Source organism: Pezoporus flaviventris, unplaced genomic scaffold, assembly GCF_033815535.1.
Source record: "Pezoporus flaviventris isolate CSIRO_AGI_PZ_B2104156 unplaced genomic scaffold, CSIRO_AGI_Pfla_v1 ptg000129l, whole genome shotgun sequence".
Classification (NCBI taxonomy): Eukaryota; Metazoa; Chordata; class Aves; order Psittaciformes; family Psittacidae; genus Pezoporus; species Pezoporus flaviventris.
The window spans coordinates 764,016-782,387 of record NW_026892677.1 but is presented as its reverse complement, the minus strand read 5'-3'; the positions used below and the strand labels follow the sequence as shown (position 1 = coordinate 782,387).

The following is an 18,372-nucleotide window of genomic DNA, read 5'->3' as shown; positions in this document are numbered from 1 at the left end:
GCCATGATGGCTTGAAAACAAACTGGAGCCGCTTCCCAAGAGCAGCCACCGGTGGGTTTGCTCCAGGACGCTATTTTAGGCGCACGGTCCTATCTTTGTCCCGGCGGCTCGTGAGCAGCCGACGCGCTCCCAAAATACCTTCCTCTGGGATCAATGGATGTGCCGCTCCTCAGAGCTGCCGCAGCATTTTAATCATAGGAACACAGAACCCCAGACTGGTTTGGGTTGAAGGGACCTCAAAGCTCCTCCAGCTCCAACCCCTACTACGGGCAGGGACACCTTCCACTGGAGCAGCTTGCTCCAAGCCCCTGAGTCCAACCTGGCCTTGAGCACTGCCAGGGATAGAATCATAGAACCATAGAATCGTTAGGGCTGGAAAGGACCTCAAGATCATCCAGTTCCAACCCCCCTGCCATGGGCAGGGACACCTCACACTAAACCATGGCACCCAAGGCCTCGTCCAACCTGGTCTTGAACACTGCCAGGGATGGAGCATTCACAACCTCCCTGGGCAACCCATTCCAGTGCCTCACCACCCTCACAGGAAAGAATTTGCTCCTTATATCCAATCTAAACTTCCCCTGTTTCAGTTTTAACCCGTTACCCCTTGTCCTGTCACTCCAGTCTCTAATGAGGAGTCCCTCCTCAGCATCCCTGGAGCAGCCACAGCTCCCATGGGCAAGCTGAGCTCCCGGGTGTCCCTGTGACTGCCGGTGTTCCCATGGTTCTGAGCTCTGCCACTTGTCAGGCATTGGGTGATGGAAGGGGCTTGGCTTTAAGAAGAGAAAATGAAGACCAAGGCAGTGTAAATGAGTGGCTGTAGGTCACACAGGCTTGCCATGGACATAAATCTGGTAAGGAAAGAGCCACTAGAGATTCATGAACACCCGAAGATCTTGGTACCAAGCAAGGCTTGGCCCCAGGCAGGAGCAGTGATCCCCTTGGTGCCCCCTGTTCTTTATTTTGGAGGTGTCAGAAGGGATGTACCCCTTGGACAGACCCCACTAACACACACGAGCATGCCCTGAACCTGCCGGAGTGCTCCATGGACCATAGGATCATGGAACAGTCAGAGTTGGAATGACCATAACTCAACAATTGGAGAGCAGACCCGAGCCCGCAGTGGGGTGTCAGGCAGGATTAACCACCAAGTTTACCCCCGCTGGCTGCCGTGGCCACCCCGCTGCCTGCTAGTGCCCACGCTGGTTTGCCCATGGCAATAAAGACTCCCACAGCCACAGCAAGAGAGAGGAGAGCCAGCAAAGGAAGATTCCCATGGCGGGGAAGAGGAGGATGAGGGCTCTGGGGACAGGAGGAGGTGAGGAGGGGGCACCCTTGGAGATGCCGAACCAAGCGCATGGAAAAATACAAGCCATGACAGAGGAGACTGTAACTTCCCAAGTGGTATGGAGGGGCCAACAGGGACTGAATTGTGTGCTGATGCTACTCCCCGTTTTGATAAACAGAAGCAATTTGCTCTAGTTAACAGAAACCTGTCATTTTATACCTAATTTCACACACCGATCTTTCTATCAGAAAGCCATGTAGAAAAATACACCACATGCTGAAAACATTCATTAATCAATGGCTGAGTTCACCTCAGACCTGCTTGTTTTGACACCTGCCTGCAGTTTTTCGGCAGTTTTCCTTCTGTGGCATTTAACGGGCAATAAAAACCAATTTAACACAATGAACAGCGAATGTAAGTGCCCCCCGGCCCCCGCACCCGGCACCACACCACCACTGAGCCCTTGGCTGGCACTGCTTTACAAGCTGTCAGAACCACAGATCACTGTTACGGTGCTGCTCTCCCAGTAACTGATCACTGAAAGCAGGGTCCCGACTGCCAGTGGGTCTAAAGCCTGAATTAGCCACAGCCAAAAGATGGAGAGCCATGACCAGCCAAGCTGGAGCAGCTCTGCTCTGGAGCCAGGCTGCTTCAGCCTGGAGAAGAGAAGGCTCCTGAAGGGGAGACCTGAGAGCAGCTCCAGTGCCTAAAGGGGCTGCAGGAAAGCTGGAGAGGGGCTTGGGACAAGGGATGTAGGGACAGGCCAAGGGGAATGGCTTTAACCTGCCCGAGGGGAGACTGAGATGAGCTCTTAGGCAGAAGCTCTTCCCTGTGAGGGTGCTGAGGCGCTGGCACAGGGTGCCCAGAGAAGCTGTGGCTGCCCCATCCCTGGCAGTGTTCAAGGCCAGGTTGGACACAGGGGCTTGGAGCAAGCTGCTCCGGTGGAAGGGGTCCCTGCCCGTGCAGGGGTTGGAGCTGGAGGAGCTTTGAGGTCCCTTCCAACACAAACCACTCTATGACTCTATGATGTCCAAGCAGAGCAGCACAGCACCACCATCAGCAGCCACTGTGAGCCTCTCTTTGCCCATCAGCCATTCAGAAGCCCTGTCTGTGTCTCCCGTTCAGCTGTGCCTGAGCCTCAGGACTCTCCAGCTACTCCCCAGTACCAGCACTAAGCAGTACTTGTGCTGCAGGGCCAAGCCAGGCACACACACACTGGGGAGGAAGCCCCAGCCAATGCCTGCTCCCAGCTCCCTGCTCTGGCTGCTCCATCCATATCACTTCCCACTGCAGGGGTTCATTCCTCCAGCAGTGCTCTCTGGGGAGCCCATAGCAACAGCTCAGCCCCACGCTGGCTCCCCTGGTAGTGCCTGCTGCTGGTTAAAGGTGCAGCCAAGTATGAAAGCGAATGAACACATCAAGGTCAGGCCCTGCAGGCACTGGAGCCGCCGAGCTCTGGGCACCACCGGAGCCACCGGCCAGTCTGACCGAGCAGGAATGATGGGGAAGATCCCACACCTTATGGAGACACACGACCGGCACCGGCTGGAGTGTGTCATCCCTGCACCAAGGACCTGCCAAGTGCTCTCTGTGCTGGAGGAGTCACGAATCGATGGCAGGTCAGGGTTTGAGCAAGTCGAGAATCAGGTTTGAATATGAAATTATAGGGACTGCTTGAATGTGTATGAATGATTCATGTGATTACCACATACAGCATCGAGCCTTTAAAGTGCAAATTATTTGGGACCAAGCCTTAGCCTTATTTTCCATGAGGCATAAACCACCCCCTCCAACAGTGCAAACAACCCAAGTCCAACATATATCATTTTCTGTGCTTCCCTCTTTCTGGTCTTGCCTGCCAGAGTCCATTAAGAATGGGAAAACTGTAAAGCATAAAGCGAGTGTGCAGTATGTGGCTTTCGCGTGGATTATATGGCACTTGTTTTACAAGGTGGTTTAAAAAAGGTCTTTCACAAGAGATGTAATAACCTTCTGACAACAAAACACACTGACTCATGGAGGTAATGATGTGTGCAGCCACCATCAGGGCAGTGACAGCAAGAGATTTACCTGCTGATGGCTGTGCCTCCATAGCTGGGAAGGGAGGGCTGCAAACAGCACATGCCACCACATTACAGCCACCATGCACACCCAACCACACCACAGCCACGGATACACATCCAACTGCACCACAGCCACGGATACACATCCAATCACACCACCGTGAATGCACATCCAACCGCACCACCATGGGTGCACATCCAACTGCATTGCAGCCATTGATGCACATCCAACCACACCACAGCCATGGATGCACATCCAACCACACCACAGCCACGGATACACATCCAACTGCACCACAGCCACGGATACACATCCAATCACACCACCGTGAATGCACATCCAACCGCACCACCATGGGTGCACATCCAACCGCACTGCAGCCATGGATGCACATCCAACCACACCACAGCCATGGATGCACATCCAACCACACCATAGCCATGGATGCACATCCAACCGCACCACCATGGATGCACATCCAACTGCATTGCAGCCACGGATGCACATCCAACAGCACTGCAGCCATGGGTGCACATCCAACCGCACTGCAGCCATGGATGCACATCCAACCACACCACAGCCACGCGCTGCACTCAAGCAGGTTTCACTTCTCAGGCAGCACTCTGTGTGTGCCTGCAGCGTGCACTGACAGGCAGGGTCTCACTCACAGCACATGTGCTATCCAGTGCCTCAGAAGGGGGTTTCTGTACCTCAGATAGCACAGAAGTGGTAGCAGCAATGAAAAGCTATTTGCAAGGCAAAGGAAAACGTGTTTGAGCCAACATGCAGACTCCTGAGCTGTGCGCAGGCACGGTGCTGCTGCCCATGGGGTCAGTGGGAAACAGACCTGGCAGGATCCTGACTGACCCCGACGGTCCTGGCTGATTAACTGACATCTGATGCAGGGACTTTCCAACTCTACAGTTTGCTCTGGTTTAACCACTGTAATTAGCATTCACTGCAGCACCTCTGGTTTACCTAATCCTCGTGGAGAGCTGCTTGCTCAGAGGAACCTGGGCTTCAGCCCAAGCCCGCTCAAGCCCCTTCCTTCCAACCCGTCAGTATACTCGGGCACTAGACCTGAAAGCACATGGGAATTCTTCAAGTGACCATGAAAGGGGACCCAAGCGAGTACTTCTCCACGTGCCCTTATACTGAATACCCCACCTATACACCAGCAACATCAAATGCCAGTGCTAGGAAGCATCCCAGCTGTTAAGATCTGAAACACTGTGATAGGTTCTTTTCAATGCAAGTTTCTTTCCAGTTACTACAGAGTTTTCTTATTCATAGAATCATAGAATCGTTAGGGTTGTAAAGGACCTTAAGATCATTAAGTTCCAACCCCCCTGACATGGGCAGGGACACCTTACACTAAATCATATCACTCGAGGCCTCGTCCAACCTGGCCTTGAACACTGCCAGGGATGGAGCATTCACAACCTCCCTGGGCAACCCATTCCAGTGCCTCACCACCCTCACAGGAAAGAATTTGCTCCTTAGATCCAATCTAAACTTCCCCTGTTTAAGTTTGAACCCGTTACCCCTTGTCCTGTCACTACAGTCCCTAATGAAGAGTCCCTCCCCAGCATCCCTATAGGTCCCCTTCAGATACTGGAAGGCTGCTCTGAGGTCTCCACGCAGCCTTCTCTTCTCCAGGCTGAACAGCCCCAACTTCCTCAGCCTGTCTTCATACAGGAGGTGCTCCAGCCCCTGATCATCCTCGTGGCCTCCTCTGGACCTGTTCCAACAGTTCCACACTACCACACCTATGCTCTTATCCTCACTGCTCTGCTCCGCTCCAGAGCTACTCAGTGCAAGTTCTCCAGTGCTCCAACACGCTGTAACCAGTGTGTTACCCCTGTATGCAACCCCCTGCATCTTCAGTCAGCTAGGCTGTAAGGAAAGGAAAACCCTGGACAGCAAGGTAACTTTTGCACGTGACCCTGAAAGCACTATCAGCTCAGGAGCCCCAGCCCTCGGCTGGTGCCACTGGAAACAAATCCGTGCACTTTCTGGAATAATAAATAAAACTATCAGCTCCCCGAGCTGTCAGCCCAGCTGTAACACGTTACCGCGCTGGCTAAGTTAACCACACAGCATGGCCAGCGGTCAGCCTGGGAGGGCCCGGTGCACAAAGCCAAAGCAGCGAGCACGGAATTCAGAGCACCCTTCGGAGCCTGCAGCCCTTTGCTGGGTCCAGACGCTGAGCCCCAGGCTCACTGTGAATTAGCACATCACATCCACCCGCTGGCACCTCTCACCGCTCGGAGCGCCTGTTCCCACACGCCAAAAGCACTTTCAATTTTCCATAACTGTCACCTAAAGCGACTTAATTCCTGAGGCACAGTGGGAGGGGAAGAGGACACTGACATTTACCTTCCCTTGTCAGGAGAAGCCACTCGCGAGCTATCCCGCTTCTCTTGAATTCAGGAGATAAATGTCAAACCAAAGGCTGGCCATCGCTGCTGCTCCCCTGCTGCACTCCCTTCTACACAGAGCACACTCAGCACCGTGGGCTCAGTGGTGTGTAAACCCCTGCCCTCCCATCGCTACTGCACCGTGCCCCATGCTACTTCTCTACAGCTTCTCAAAGGATCCCAGCCTGGTTTGTGTTGAAGGGACCTTAAAGCTCCCCCAGCTCCAACCCCTGCCACGGGCAGGGACCCCTTCCACTGGAGCAGCTTGCTCCAAGCCCCTGTGTCCAACCTGGCCTTGAGCACTGCCAGGGATGGGGCAGCCACAGCTTCTCTGGGCACCCTGTGCCAGCGCCTCAGCACCCTCACAGGGAAGAGCTTCTGCCTAAGAGCTCATCTCAGTCTCCCCTCGGGCAGGTTAAAGCCATTCCCCTTGGCCTGTCATTTTACCCTGATCTCCCTCCAGAGCTCCCATGCACGCACCTTGCTCATACCCCATTGCTGTGCTGGCAGCACCTCCACTGCGCACCAGGCAGATGTGGGTATGGAGCTTCCTGGGGGGAAGAGACCAAGTGAGAGGAGGGCAGAGGAGCCTGCACAGCCCCATGCAGCCCCGCACAGCCCTGCAGCTCCACCACAGAGCCCATCTGCACCTCTGTTGATGGTGAACTTGTAAATGGAAAACAGCAACAGAAACATGAAAACCCCACAAGGGCTGGAAAGAACAACGGAATGCTGGAACCATGGAATTACCAGTGCTCATGCAGACTCCTTGCCATGAAAGGAGGTTTGGTTTTGTAAACAGCTGTAAATGAGAAGATTTAAATATATGTTCTCAAGCTGACACTAGTGGAGTATAAGCAGGGTCTTAGGAGAGCAATAGCAGTGACTTTCCATAACTGCAATTTTCAGTGTTCAAAGGGAGAGAGGTGTTTTGTCCCCCTTCACCAGCATGATCCAGAGCAGTTTGTCTCCACATTTCTTTCAGCACTATTGAGAACGGACCCCGGCCTCCAGCATGCCGAGTGACAGCAAGTTATTGATTATTTCTGAAGGAGAAATGCAGCCAGCGACACCAATGCTGCCCATGGTGCCCCTCACATCCATGACTTGCAGTTGCTGAGCTCTCTGGGTTTAACCTGCTCTTGCATTACACAACACACTGAAAAGCTTTACATGCAGAGAAGTTTTGAATTCTCAGGCTGGACCAGGAGCATTGACTCTGCTGGGGCCATGCACAGCAAGAGCCTGTCCCTTGGGCAAAGCACCCACAAATTGCCACGGATGCAGGGGAAGCCAGATGCAAAGCAACCCCAAAGCACCGCTGACAACACTAAACACAGTGGTTCTGACACCTCCTTGTGATTCCCACTCCCTCCTCCCCCCACTCACTTACTTAGCTGCCACTTGGATAATAGAGAAAGGCTTTTTTCTCTTGTTTTTAAATAACAAGGAAAGGCATCTGTGCTCCCAGCCCACAGCCACACAGGAGCCTGGCTAGGAAAAAAGTCTGCTTTATGATCTGATCAGTGACTGCTTTAGTAAGTGATGTGCAGAGCATGGGAGCTGAACACATCTGTGTGCAGCCCTACACAGACGGTATCTGGGATCTGATAACTGCCTCCCTGCGTGTTATTCCACAGCTTTCCAATGAAAAGGAATGTTTCCTTCGAAATCGGTGTCCACAGCTCCAGGCTGGAACCCCTGCTCTGCCGAGGCAGTGAGCGCAGCTCCCACAGCAGCAGGGACCATGCTGCAGGGCAGCACCAGCACCGGGCTGTGCTGGCTGCCCAACAAGGAGCAGCACAAGGTTTAGGACACTCAGCACCTTTGGAGGGGGACAGAAACCCCTCCTGGTCCCTGGGTCAGGGTCAGTGCCCCATCTCCCAGGCCCCTGTCCTGGCAGTGCAGTGGGGTGTCCCCAGACCCGGAGCAGAGCTGGCTGGAGGGGTTTGGGTCAGCGATAAGGGATGCACGACAAGGTCAGGGTTTGCCCCCCACGTGCCTATCTCTGACAGCCTGGCAGCATGCCCTGGCTTCACTGCAGGTCCCAACCCCCAGAACAAACGATCATGGGGAAGAGTCCCGATCTGAGAAACTATCGCCTAGTGCTGAGGAGGAGCCGGGCATCGCACTCCCATCGGATCGGAAAGAGGAACAGTGTCAGCACATTCAGTCTGCCACCACTGAATTCTTCACTTGAGCGTGGTGCAAGCTCCTGATGAGACGTGGATCTGAGCGTCCCCCCTCAACTGCAGCCGGAGGGCCCCAGCGCCCGGCATCGCGAGGTCCTGCAGGACAACACCGAGCGAGAGGCAGGGCTGGCACCAGCGCGGTTCCTTCCCTGCGCATCAGTGAACCCCGGTTCTGCTCGCCGCTGGCGGGGGCAGAGGGCTGCATGCACTGGGGTCTGTGTCACCCCCTCCTGCCCGCACGCCGCTTGCAGTGGATCAGGGATTATTTTAAGCACATTTCCCCAGGTTCTGCAGCTTCTCGCCCGTTTCCATGGGGACGGGCGCTGTGTGCTGCTGCCGGGGCTCTTCAGCCTCCGGCGGGCCCTGCGAGGGTGAGGATGATGAGGAGGCAGAGCGGGGACCGTCCCTCCAATGATGCCCAGGCTACAGGAGTCCCTGGGCCCGGTACATCCAGAAAGAGCCACACAATCACAGGATGGTTTGCGTTGGAAGGGACCTTAAAGCTCATCCAGCTCCAGCCCCTGTTGCAGGCAGGGACACCTTCCACTGCCCGGCCAGCAAAGCATCCCCATGACACCTATCAGTTTTCTTGTCTTGCCACAGAAACCTGTTTTTACACAACAGCATTTCTCAGCGTGGAAACCCGCAGCAGGGGTCAGAGTGCCTCTTCTATTATACCCACATCAGCCAACACATCAGGCCACGGGGCAGACTGACCACCGTGCTGGATGGTGCCCCATGGCCAATGAAACCAGCACGGCCCTAAGCAAGGAGAGAGCACACATCCGCCCCATGGCTGCAAAACCCCGTGTCCTCCCAGGACAGGAAGCCCTCGCCCTACTTGTCCCCGCACCCTTGCAGCTGGGGCTTGCTCCTCAAATCGGTCTGGTACCTCTCCTGCTATGAGCTGAGCCATTGAATTTCCAACAGGGATCATTCCCTAGGAGGGGAGGAAAAGCCACCCGCAGTCACTTCACCTGACCCAAAGGTGGTCCAAGGGCTGGGCAGTGGGTGAGGAAAGGCTGAGAGTGCTGGGACCGTTCAGCTGGAGAAGAGAAGGCTCAGGAAGACCTCGGCACCAGGTGCCAGTAGTTAAAGTGTGGCTACAGAGAAGACAGAGACTCTCTCTGTAGAAGGATTCCCATGGGAAAGGCGATGGGCACAGGTTACTCCTGGGGAGATTCCCACTGGACACAAGAGGAGAATTTTTCCCAATGAGAACAACCAGCCACTGGAATAATCTCCCCAGGGAAGTGGTGACTCCCCAGTACTGGACACTGCAAAGGTTTGGCTGGACAGGGTGCTGGGACATCCAGCCCAGGTCATGCTGTGCCTGCAAAGCTTGGAGCAGATGATGCCTGAGGTCCCTTCAACCTGGGATTCATGATTCTTTGAATAACTGACCCCAAGTCCACACCTGGAGTTGCTGGTTCACTGGAGCCCGTGGGCTGTAAAACTGGGAACTTGCTTTCAAAACCTGATGCTGATGCAAGCAGAACACACTTGACCCCCTTGCAAAGAGCCACCCACACGCTGGCAGGGGCAGGTAGGGGATGGTAACAGAAGGATCCAGACAAAATACTGATCACGACACAAGCAACGGGGCTGCAGCGCTGAAACCTTGGAAACCGGCTGGAAACCTCCCTCAGCATCAGGAAAGGGGCAGGAAGCCCTGGGAGCACTCACCCCGGTGTGAGCGAAGGAAGGAGCCCTCAGCAGAAGGCACAGATGGCTTTACATACTCCCATGGATATTTACGTACACTGTTTTAGTAAGCAGCTTGGATTCAGAAGCCACAACCAAAAGGCATGCTTGAAATTCTCTTTAGCTTGAATTTCCTCTTATCGCTGCATATAAAGATACATCAGGCTCTGGTTTTCCCCCTCTCTCACATAACGCAACTGTGGGCAATGCTCAGCACCAAGTGTGCCTTCTATTTCCTATCACTGAGCCCTGGTTCCAAGTCCTAGCAACTGTGCTAAACTTTGTGTTTTAATATTTGGGTTGAAACACACCCATTGGCTTCACAATGAGGAGTTTTCCCCACTTAGTATAAAAATAGAAGTACAAATAAACTGCAGGGGGTGTCCATAACGCTCCCCAGAGACATAACAGGAAATAATTTCTGCCCAGATGAAAATCAAGCCCCAAGATCACTGAGCGGAGACATCACAATGTCCTGAGCCTACTATGGAAAGAGAATGGTCCTCAGCAGCAGAGAGGCAGTGGGCACCCAACTGGGCCTTGTTTGGTGATGCCCTGACCATGAAAGGATCATATGGAATCACATAATTGCAGATGGGTTTGTGTTGCAAGGGACCTCAAAGCTCCTCCAGCTCCAGCTCCTGCCATGGGCAGCGACCCCTTCCACTAGAGCACCTTGCTCCAAGCCCCTGTGTCCAACCTGGCCTTGAACACTGCCAGGGATGGGGCAGCCACAGCTTCTCTGGGGACCCTGTGCCAGCGCCTCAGCACCCTCACAGGGAAGAGCTTCTGCCTAAGAGCTCATCTCAGTCTCCCCTCGGGCAGGTTAAAGCCATTCCCCTTGGCCTGGCCCTACAGGCCCTTGTCCCAAGCCCCTCTCCAGGGTGAGAGGGGTGAATACTGAGGGTGAATATTATGCCTTGGTTTACTACTCACTAGAATAAATGTTAACCTTCTACTTCCATACACTCTGTCATAATTAGCAGCATTAACCACTGGATTTCAACAGTCAGGCTCATTCCTGTGTAACCATCACTGGAAGCCACCCATGGGTATGATTTCAGGCACTAACCTCTCCTTTCCCCCCTTATTTTTTGTTTTTATTTATTTCATGTTAAATTGTCATCACAAGTAATTCTTCCACATTATGTCACACACAAAACCAAAGTACTAACTGGCTTCTCGATATAAGTTATCGGAATGCCTTAAAAGATCTCCATAGCAACCTTGCCATGACAGTAAATAGGAGTTCACCAGAACAACACAGTAATTGCTCTGAGCACACACTAACAAGCCACAACAAAAAAAAAGCAGGCAATATTAAGTAAAGTCCTAATAAGTCTCCACAATTGCAGGAACTGCTTGAAAAGACCTTATGGGATGTTATCAGGTTTTGCTCAGTGGTCATCCACCTGCAGAGCTCCATTCCCTGTACTGGCTGTGTTCAGGCTTGGTTCATAGATTTATTTGTGTTGAAGGGACCTCACCCAGCTCCAACCCCTGCCACGGGCAGGGACCCCTTCCACTAGAGCAGCTTGCTCCAAGCCCCTGTGTCCAACCTGGCCTTGAGCACTGCCAGGGATGGGGCAGCCACAGCTTCTCTGGGCACCCTGTGCCAGCGCCTCAGCACCCTCACAGGGAAGAGCTTCTGCCTAAGAGCTCATCTCAGTCTCCCCTCTGGCAGGTTCAAGCCATTCCCCTTGGCCTGTCCCTACATCCCTTGTCCCAAGCCCCTCTCCAGCTTTCCTGCAGCCCCTTCAGCCACTGGAGCTGCTCTCAGGTCTCCCCTTCAGGAGCCTTCTCTTCTCCAGGCTGCCCCAGCCCAGCTCTCTCAGCCTGGCTCCAGAGCAGAGGTGATTTCAGAACAAAATGATCTCTGATTTACGCAGTGAAACCTCCAGCTGAAGCGTTTTCACTCCTCACTCCCTGTTCCGCTGACCCAGCACATCACATCCAGATGAAACATTCTCCACTTGGAGCACAAAATCACGGTCGCTCTGAGCAGCACTGCACACACACCACAGTCACCCCGACCCAACCCCACCACCCCGCTGCTGTTCTGAGGGGTGTTTCTCTACACCTCCTAGTAGGAGACACAAGGGCTAACAGCGCAGTGTTGCATTCTGAACCGCCAATTAACACTTGCTGGCGGTACCGAGTTGCTGCTTCTCTAGGGAAAGCAGCCCCGATTTCACACCCCTTCAGCAGCACAGGCTCAGGTTTGGCCGCCCTCACCAAGGGGACGCTGGCAGACCCAGGGCTCACGGAAACGAGAACATCACCAGCCTCGAAGACTGAGATTAACACACAGAACTCCAAGATTAACATGCATAACTCCAAATTTATCCGGTGCAAAACCGATCACCCCGAGCACCCAGGGGTTTGATCAGAGCTCAGTGGGTGCCCCAGGGCCAGCACAGCATGCTCTGTATGCCGGGATTGCTCCCGGCGGTCCAGCAGCCCATCCATCACTCCCGAGGCTTCCCGCACCCACAGTCTAAGCTTCCCTCCTCTGCTCCTCTGAAACAGCACCCTGCAGCCGAGGAGTCTCGTGCAACTGTGGCACTGCATGGTGTATTCCTACAACAAAGCCAAGGCAGCCCTCCCGCAGTGGCGCGCAGCGTTTGGAGTTGAGACCAGCTGTGCTGATGTTTCTGTGTTAAAGCCACAGATTTCCTTGCACAGGTGGAAACTTCACTGCTAAACCATCCCCTCGCTGCCCGCTCCCCCGTTACCCGGTATTTCAACACCGGGGCTCCGCTCCCTGCGCCTCACGGGCAAACCCGCACCGGGACAGGACCCGCGGACCTCGGGCTCCTACTGCGTCTCTGTGACCCACCAAGCTGAGCGGAGCGGGGCTCAACAGGTCCGGGAATGGGCTCAGCATCCCGGGTATGGGCACAGTGGGACATCCAGCAGCCGGAGAGTGCACCCTGAGGCAACCCGGGGCATCCCGGAGCTGGGCGTTCGGGGGCTCAGCGTTCCGGGGCATCCCCGCACCGGGTATACGATCCGAGACAGGGACAGGCACCCCGGGGCTCAGCATGCGGGAGCACGGCTCGGCACCCCGGCGCTCACCATCCCGGGGCAGGGCTCGCCCTCCCGGCCCGCACTCACCGTCCTCCCGCTCGTCGAAGACCGGTCTCTTGGAGGAGGAGGCGCTCGCTCCCATCCTCTTCTTCCACTTGCCCCAGTGAAACATCGGGGCGAGGCGGTTGGCATGCCCTGCGCGCCGCTGCCCGCCGCCGCCCGCCGCCCTCAGCCGCCCGCCCGCATGGCAGCGCCCGGCGCCGCCGCCTCCCGAGCCCTGCCCGCGGGGCCGCCACAGCGCGGCGGAGCCGGGAGCGCGGAGCCAGGCGGGCGGCGGGAGCCGGCGGCCGCAGCGCCGGGGGGCGGGAGCGGGAGCGGGGCGGGGCGGGGCCGGGCCGCCCTCGGAGCAGCGCCCCCGGCGGCGGGACGGCAGCGGCACCGCCCGCAGGTGCGGCCGGGGCGGGGACTCCACCGGGGCGGGGGGGGGATCCCGGCCCCGGAGCTCAGCGCAGCGCTCGCAGCGCTCAGGGGTGTGGAGCTGCTGCCTGAACTGGGGCGCTGCGGGAAAGGCCAGAGCCCGCCGGCTGCGGGGTGCATCGCACACGGGGGGAACAGCGGGTCAGGGAGGGGATCCTGCCCCTCTGCTGCGCTCTGGGGAGAGCCCCCTGCAGCCCCGATCCAGCTCTGGGGCAGCAGCACAAGAGGGACGTGGAGCTGTTGGAGCGAGGCCAGAGGAGGCCATGGAGATGCTGCGAGGGCTGGAGCAGCTCTGCTCTGGAGCCAGGCTGAGAGAGCTGGGCTGGGGCAGCCTGGAGAAGAGAAGGCTCCTGAAGGGGAGACCTGAGAGCAGCTCCAGTGCCTGAAGGGGCTGCAGGAAAGCTGGAGAGGGGCTTGGGACAAGGGATGTAGGGACAGGCCGAGGGGAATGGCTTGAACCTGCCCCAGGGGAGACTGAGATGAGCTCTGAGGCAGAAGCTCTTCCCTGTGAGGGTGCTGAGGCGCTGGCACAGGGTGCCCAGAGAAGCTGTGGCTGCCCCATCCCTGGCAGTGTTCAAGGCCAGGTTGGACACAGGGGCTTGGAGCAAGCTGCTCTAGTGGAAGGGGTCCCTGCCTGTGGCCCGGGTTGGAGCTGGAGGAGGCTGGGATTCTGTGATTTGAGGAAAGGCACAGAGTTACAGCATGGCCCAGCCTCTACCCACATTGGGTTTAGTTCTGAAAGCACAAATAGTTCATCCTAAATCTGTCAGGAGTACTCACTACCAATCTTTGATCTTACTAACGTGAAGGCAGCTGTGCTGATTTTTATTCAACTATTGTAATAAACTAAGGACTTGATTTAAATTAGTGGGTAGCTTGGAAAGTCAATGTTTCTCTTGTACAGATGTTCCACTGCATTTCAGAAGCTTCCTCACTCTGGAGATCTTTACTGAAGAAGTCATAGGGGATGTTGTGATACAGAGCATAAAAGCCTGAAGGTGGTTGTTTAGGCCTGAAATCACAGAATCCCAGACTGGTTTCTGCTGGAAGCGACCTTAAAGCTCATCCAGTTCCAATCCCTGCCGTAGGCAGGGACACCTTCCACTAGAGCATAAACTACTGGGCTTGTGGGGTCACCTTCCAGCAGGCAGGAAAGGTGGGCAGTGAAGTCTACGGCTGCTGGTTCTGGCACATAAAGTGTGCACGCACAAGAGGACCACATCAGAAATGTCCAGTGACAGTGTTCAGCCATTGCGTTGTCTCTGTGACACCCTCAGGAAAGGGCTTGCACAATTCTGAGGCCATGCTCCCTGGGTTTTAATTTAAACTTTACGCTGTTTTCTCCCACGGCACAGTTTGAAAAGGATATTGCGGTTATTGCACTCTTCACGCAAATTTTGCTCAGATTTAGTCATTATTTAAGAGCCTGGAAGTTGGAAAAGGATCTCAGGTGGAGGCTGTAATTTAAGAACAGTTTTCCAAAGGCAAAGAATAGTTCTTAAAGGAGATTTCTTTGAGAAATCAGAAGAGTCACTCTCAAATAAAAAGACAGAACACTTCTGTACGAGGCAGTAAGTGTTGCTTTGTTCAGGGGCAGGTTTAGTTTCCACCATGCTGCAAATGGCTGAGCTCTCAGCTTCCACTCCTCCCCTTCTCCTGCCTTTGCAAAGTATGAAAGAGGCTATTAAACGCTGCTGTCCATCTGTCACTCCGCTGTTGTTTCTCTCTTATTCCCCCTAAGATTCTGACAAGCGAAATCCACAGCACAGAATCATAGTCTTGTTCCAAGAAGCCTGCAGAATGTGGTGTAGGAAAAAAGAGTGGGAAAAGAGGATGTGATTGTCCTGATGCCGGGGAGGGTTTCAGCCCACCATGTTTCTTGATGCCTTTGCCTGTGGAATGGCAGAAGTGACATCAACAAGGCCATCACCAGCAGAGATAAAGATGTCATTGTCCCACTCTACACCTGCTTTCATCACCATAAATCATGATCAAGTTCCCCGGTATCAGTGAAGTTACCCTGAATAAAGCCAAGTGTAACCAGAAACAGAGCTGCCTGAAGCAGCATTACATTCTTTAGGGTATCTATCTGTGCTCAGTGAGCTGAGGAAAATGGTTTCTAAACAAAATCATGACCAATTATCACAAAACTGCAGAGGCAAGTAAGACACTCCTGATTTAGGCACAGAAACAAGGGGGGCAATATACCATGATATTACACTCCTCTTAAAAGCCCTTTACTGAAAATAATGGCTATAATTGCAACATGTCCAAGATGATGAAAAGAATATTACCGTAATCCTTAAAATTCACATGCTTCTCCATCAAGGAGAAAGCCAACAGAGAAAAGCCTATGTTTATTTTAAGCAGTCCCTCTGAAAGAACACATCATTCTTTCAATAAACATTACATAAGGGGGAAATGTCACATATTTGCCTATAATTAGTGTTTCTGTAAGTAGTGCCAACTCTATTTCTAAAGATGCTAACAGTAATCACTGATCCAGCTGCCTCCCAGCCTTTTGACACCACCCCAGTTAACCAATAACCTCCTCCATCAGGTCCCTCTGCAGCAGCACACACACAATGGCAGCTGCGCAGCCCCAAAGCTGGCAGCAGGAGGGTAACAGCACCCTTTAGGGCAGAGCAGGGCTCCTCTCATCCCCAGTGCCAGCTGCAGTGCAGGGTTTACAAGGCTATTACCAGCAGGTGCTCAAACCCCTCCAGTGATGCAAGTGCTGCCTCCTGCCTTCTCTACCCCCTTCTTCCTCCTAAGCTGGCAGGTAAATCTGTCCTAGTTCATTTGCTTGGTTCGGTTTAGCCTTTTACAGCCTAAAATAGATATCCTGCTTGATTTGCTGTATTCTGCAATGGTTTCTGTTGATTTGTTTCTGGTGCTGTTTGAGCAATTCAGCCCTAAATTTATAGTGACTTCTTCCTCCTTTTGTTTACATGTCTGTTCACTTTCCTGCTTATGTTATTTATTTATTTAGGCTAACCAAATGTTTCATTAGGAAATTAGGAACATATGTTAGTATATTTTCATAAGACACATTCTTAGAGTAAAATCAGTTTGTTCACTTATGGGAGTATTAAAAGCCTTATAATGCTGTAGAGAGCGGTTTTATATAGAAAGCAATGACATTTCTGGTATTATTTAACAGCTCTTACTTTAGAGAGATGAGGAAGAACTTTGCTTCCTAACTTATCTGAAGTCAAATGGAGTTAAACTTGTGTAAGGTAGGTGCCTGCTAACCTGAACGAGTAGCTGGGCAGGGAAGCTGAGCACTCCTCTCTGGAGCTTGGAGTGCATGATCCAACAGCTCCTCTGCATGAGGGTCCCTGGCACCTTTCATTCAGTCACCCACATCAACCTGCAGTGCTGAGGAGGAGCACTGGTGGCACTGATATGTGCAATAGTCCCTGGTGACAAAGTGCTGCCAGCAAGCTGAGAACACAGTGACCAACCTGACAGTGGTGTGTGCAGTGGGATGCCATTCTGGCTGTTGCTCTGTGACTGAAACTCAGAACTCTGGCTTGCTAAAAATAAAATGAACCTGTTTATTGATTGCCAGTCTATTCTTTCTTCTTGCCTTCTCATCAGGATAAAGTCTGCCTAGATACTGTCATGCTGAAGAAGTGGTCTGTTACTGTGCTGGCGGTGCCAAGGACTCCAGCTTCATGAGGAGGCCAAACTGGACAATGAGATTTGACAAGCAACACTGTAAGTCCTGTTCTAAGACAATTCCCTAAGTTGGGTATCTTTCCAGATCACTTGCTCTCCATGAAGTGGCCATGGAAATGTTTCTCTATTACTGTTGTGCTAGAGAGTTCTAAACAGAATGCTGAGATTAAACCCAGCTGAAATAACTCTCTCTTTAATTGAGGGAATGATGTCATTGGTTTCAATCCTAATGTATTATCTATCTTAAATAAAATTATCTGAAGTATCATGGGGTTTGCATAAACAAGTGCCACCAAGACTTCCGTAAAGCTTCGCCACTGATCCAGTTTTAGCCGTCATAAACTTTGCCCTCTGGCTCATAAATATTGCCCATAATTAGGATTTAAGCACTTCAGTAGCCTCAAAGAAAATCTGTTCCAGGAAAAGCACAATAAAATTACCCCTTGTACCTGCTCTCTCTTACAAGCAGCAGGAACAGCCTCGTGAGTGGGATCTGTGTTTCCAAAGTGGAGATGCATTCAAGTGAGGGATAGGTGCTTGGTCTTAGTCTGCCCAGGTTATGCTGTGCTTTCAGAAGCTTGTGGCCTTGTGACAAAGCGAATGTGAAGATTTAGGCCTGTTTAGTTCCTCATGTGAGCCAACTGTTCCCATGAACACAGCGGCACCGCAGGTCCCTGCAGGACAACAGGATTCTCTCTCCGAATTCAGAGACTTGCTATAAAATGGAGGTTCCAAGGCTCAACAGGCTCTGCTGCAAAACGGGCTCCTGGCTGGACAGTCTGTGCGGGTCAGGCATTCCTGAGCGAGGCAATTGTTCAACCAAGCCAAGGTGGGGACAATTCTAAACCCAGTGGAATCACAGCTTTGCACTAATGCAGCATCTCTGGCAGCTCGAGATGCTCCAGCCTCCAGCTGTGCTTGCTGCTAGAGGGCACTGCATGAGCATGGGATCTAACAAGAACATCACCTGTTTGCCTCAAAATGCTATTGCCAAGGCTGTGTGGTTTGTGTTTTGCCATGTGGCAGTTCCAGCAGTCAGCAAGACTGTCTTTCCTACGGAGTGCAATATGCATTTGAGGTTACAGACTGTAATAAAATGGGTCAGTTTCTCTTCTACAAATAAATAATCCTCCCGTAAGGAAATAGTTTCTAAAGAAATTCCTCTAAAATAGCTTTCTTTTCTCATTTACGTTAATAAGCAGGGTATAAGCCAGCAAAAAAAAAAAAACAAAAACAAAACCAACCAACCAACAAAAAAACAAACAAAAAACCCCACCAAAAATCATGTATCTAAATTCTAAAATTAGTTTTGTGTATTTAAAACCCTTACAGTGCCTCTGATCACACTTGGTCAGGTCACTGGGAACATAATTATCTGGGTTTGCAGATTAAGCACTCCTCGTGTCTCAGTAATGGGTTTCTACCATCTTGCTCATTAAGAACATGTTTTATTTCAGCCGGTGTGAGCCCCGGCTAGTCTCGGTGTTATTCACCCCACCGCAGGCGCCTCTGC

General features: G+C 52.9%; 3 protein-coding genes across 5 annotated transcripts in view; 1 reads left to right on the top strand and 2 right to left on the bottom strand.

Moving 5' to 3' along the window:
* Window positions 1–12,936, bottom strand: part of STK32C (serine/threonine kinase 32C) — an 80,101-nt gene extending 67,165 nt beyond the window's left edge. For both annotated transcript variants that reach the window (XM_061478561.1, XM_061478562.1), the window contains exon 1: window positions 12,786–12,936. In XM_061478561.1, the coding sequence (XP_061334545.1) occupies window positions 12,786–12,870 (85 nt within the window). In that variant the 5' untranslated portion in view covers window positions 12,871–12,936. The remainder of the gene's footprint in view (window positions 1–12,785) is intronic.
* The window catches only part of BNIP3 (BCL2 interacting protein 3), a 235,040-nt gene that overhangs the window by 178,925 nt on the left and 37,743 nt on the right, over window positions 1–18,372 (bottom strand). The window lies entirely within an intron of this gene.
* LRRC27 (leucine rich repeat containing 27) overlaps window positions 12,889–18,372 on the top strand; it is a 30,787-nt gene continuing 25,303 nt past the window's right edge. The window contains exon 1 of the mRNA XM_061478599.1: window positions 12,889–13,146. Coding sequence (XP_061334583.1) covers window positions 12,889–13,146 — 258 coding nt within the window. The remainder of the gene's footprint in view (window positions 13,147–18,372) is intronic.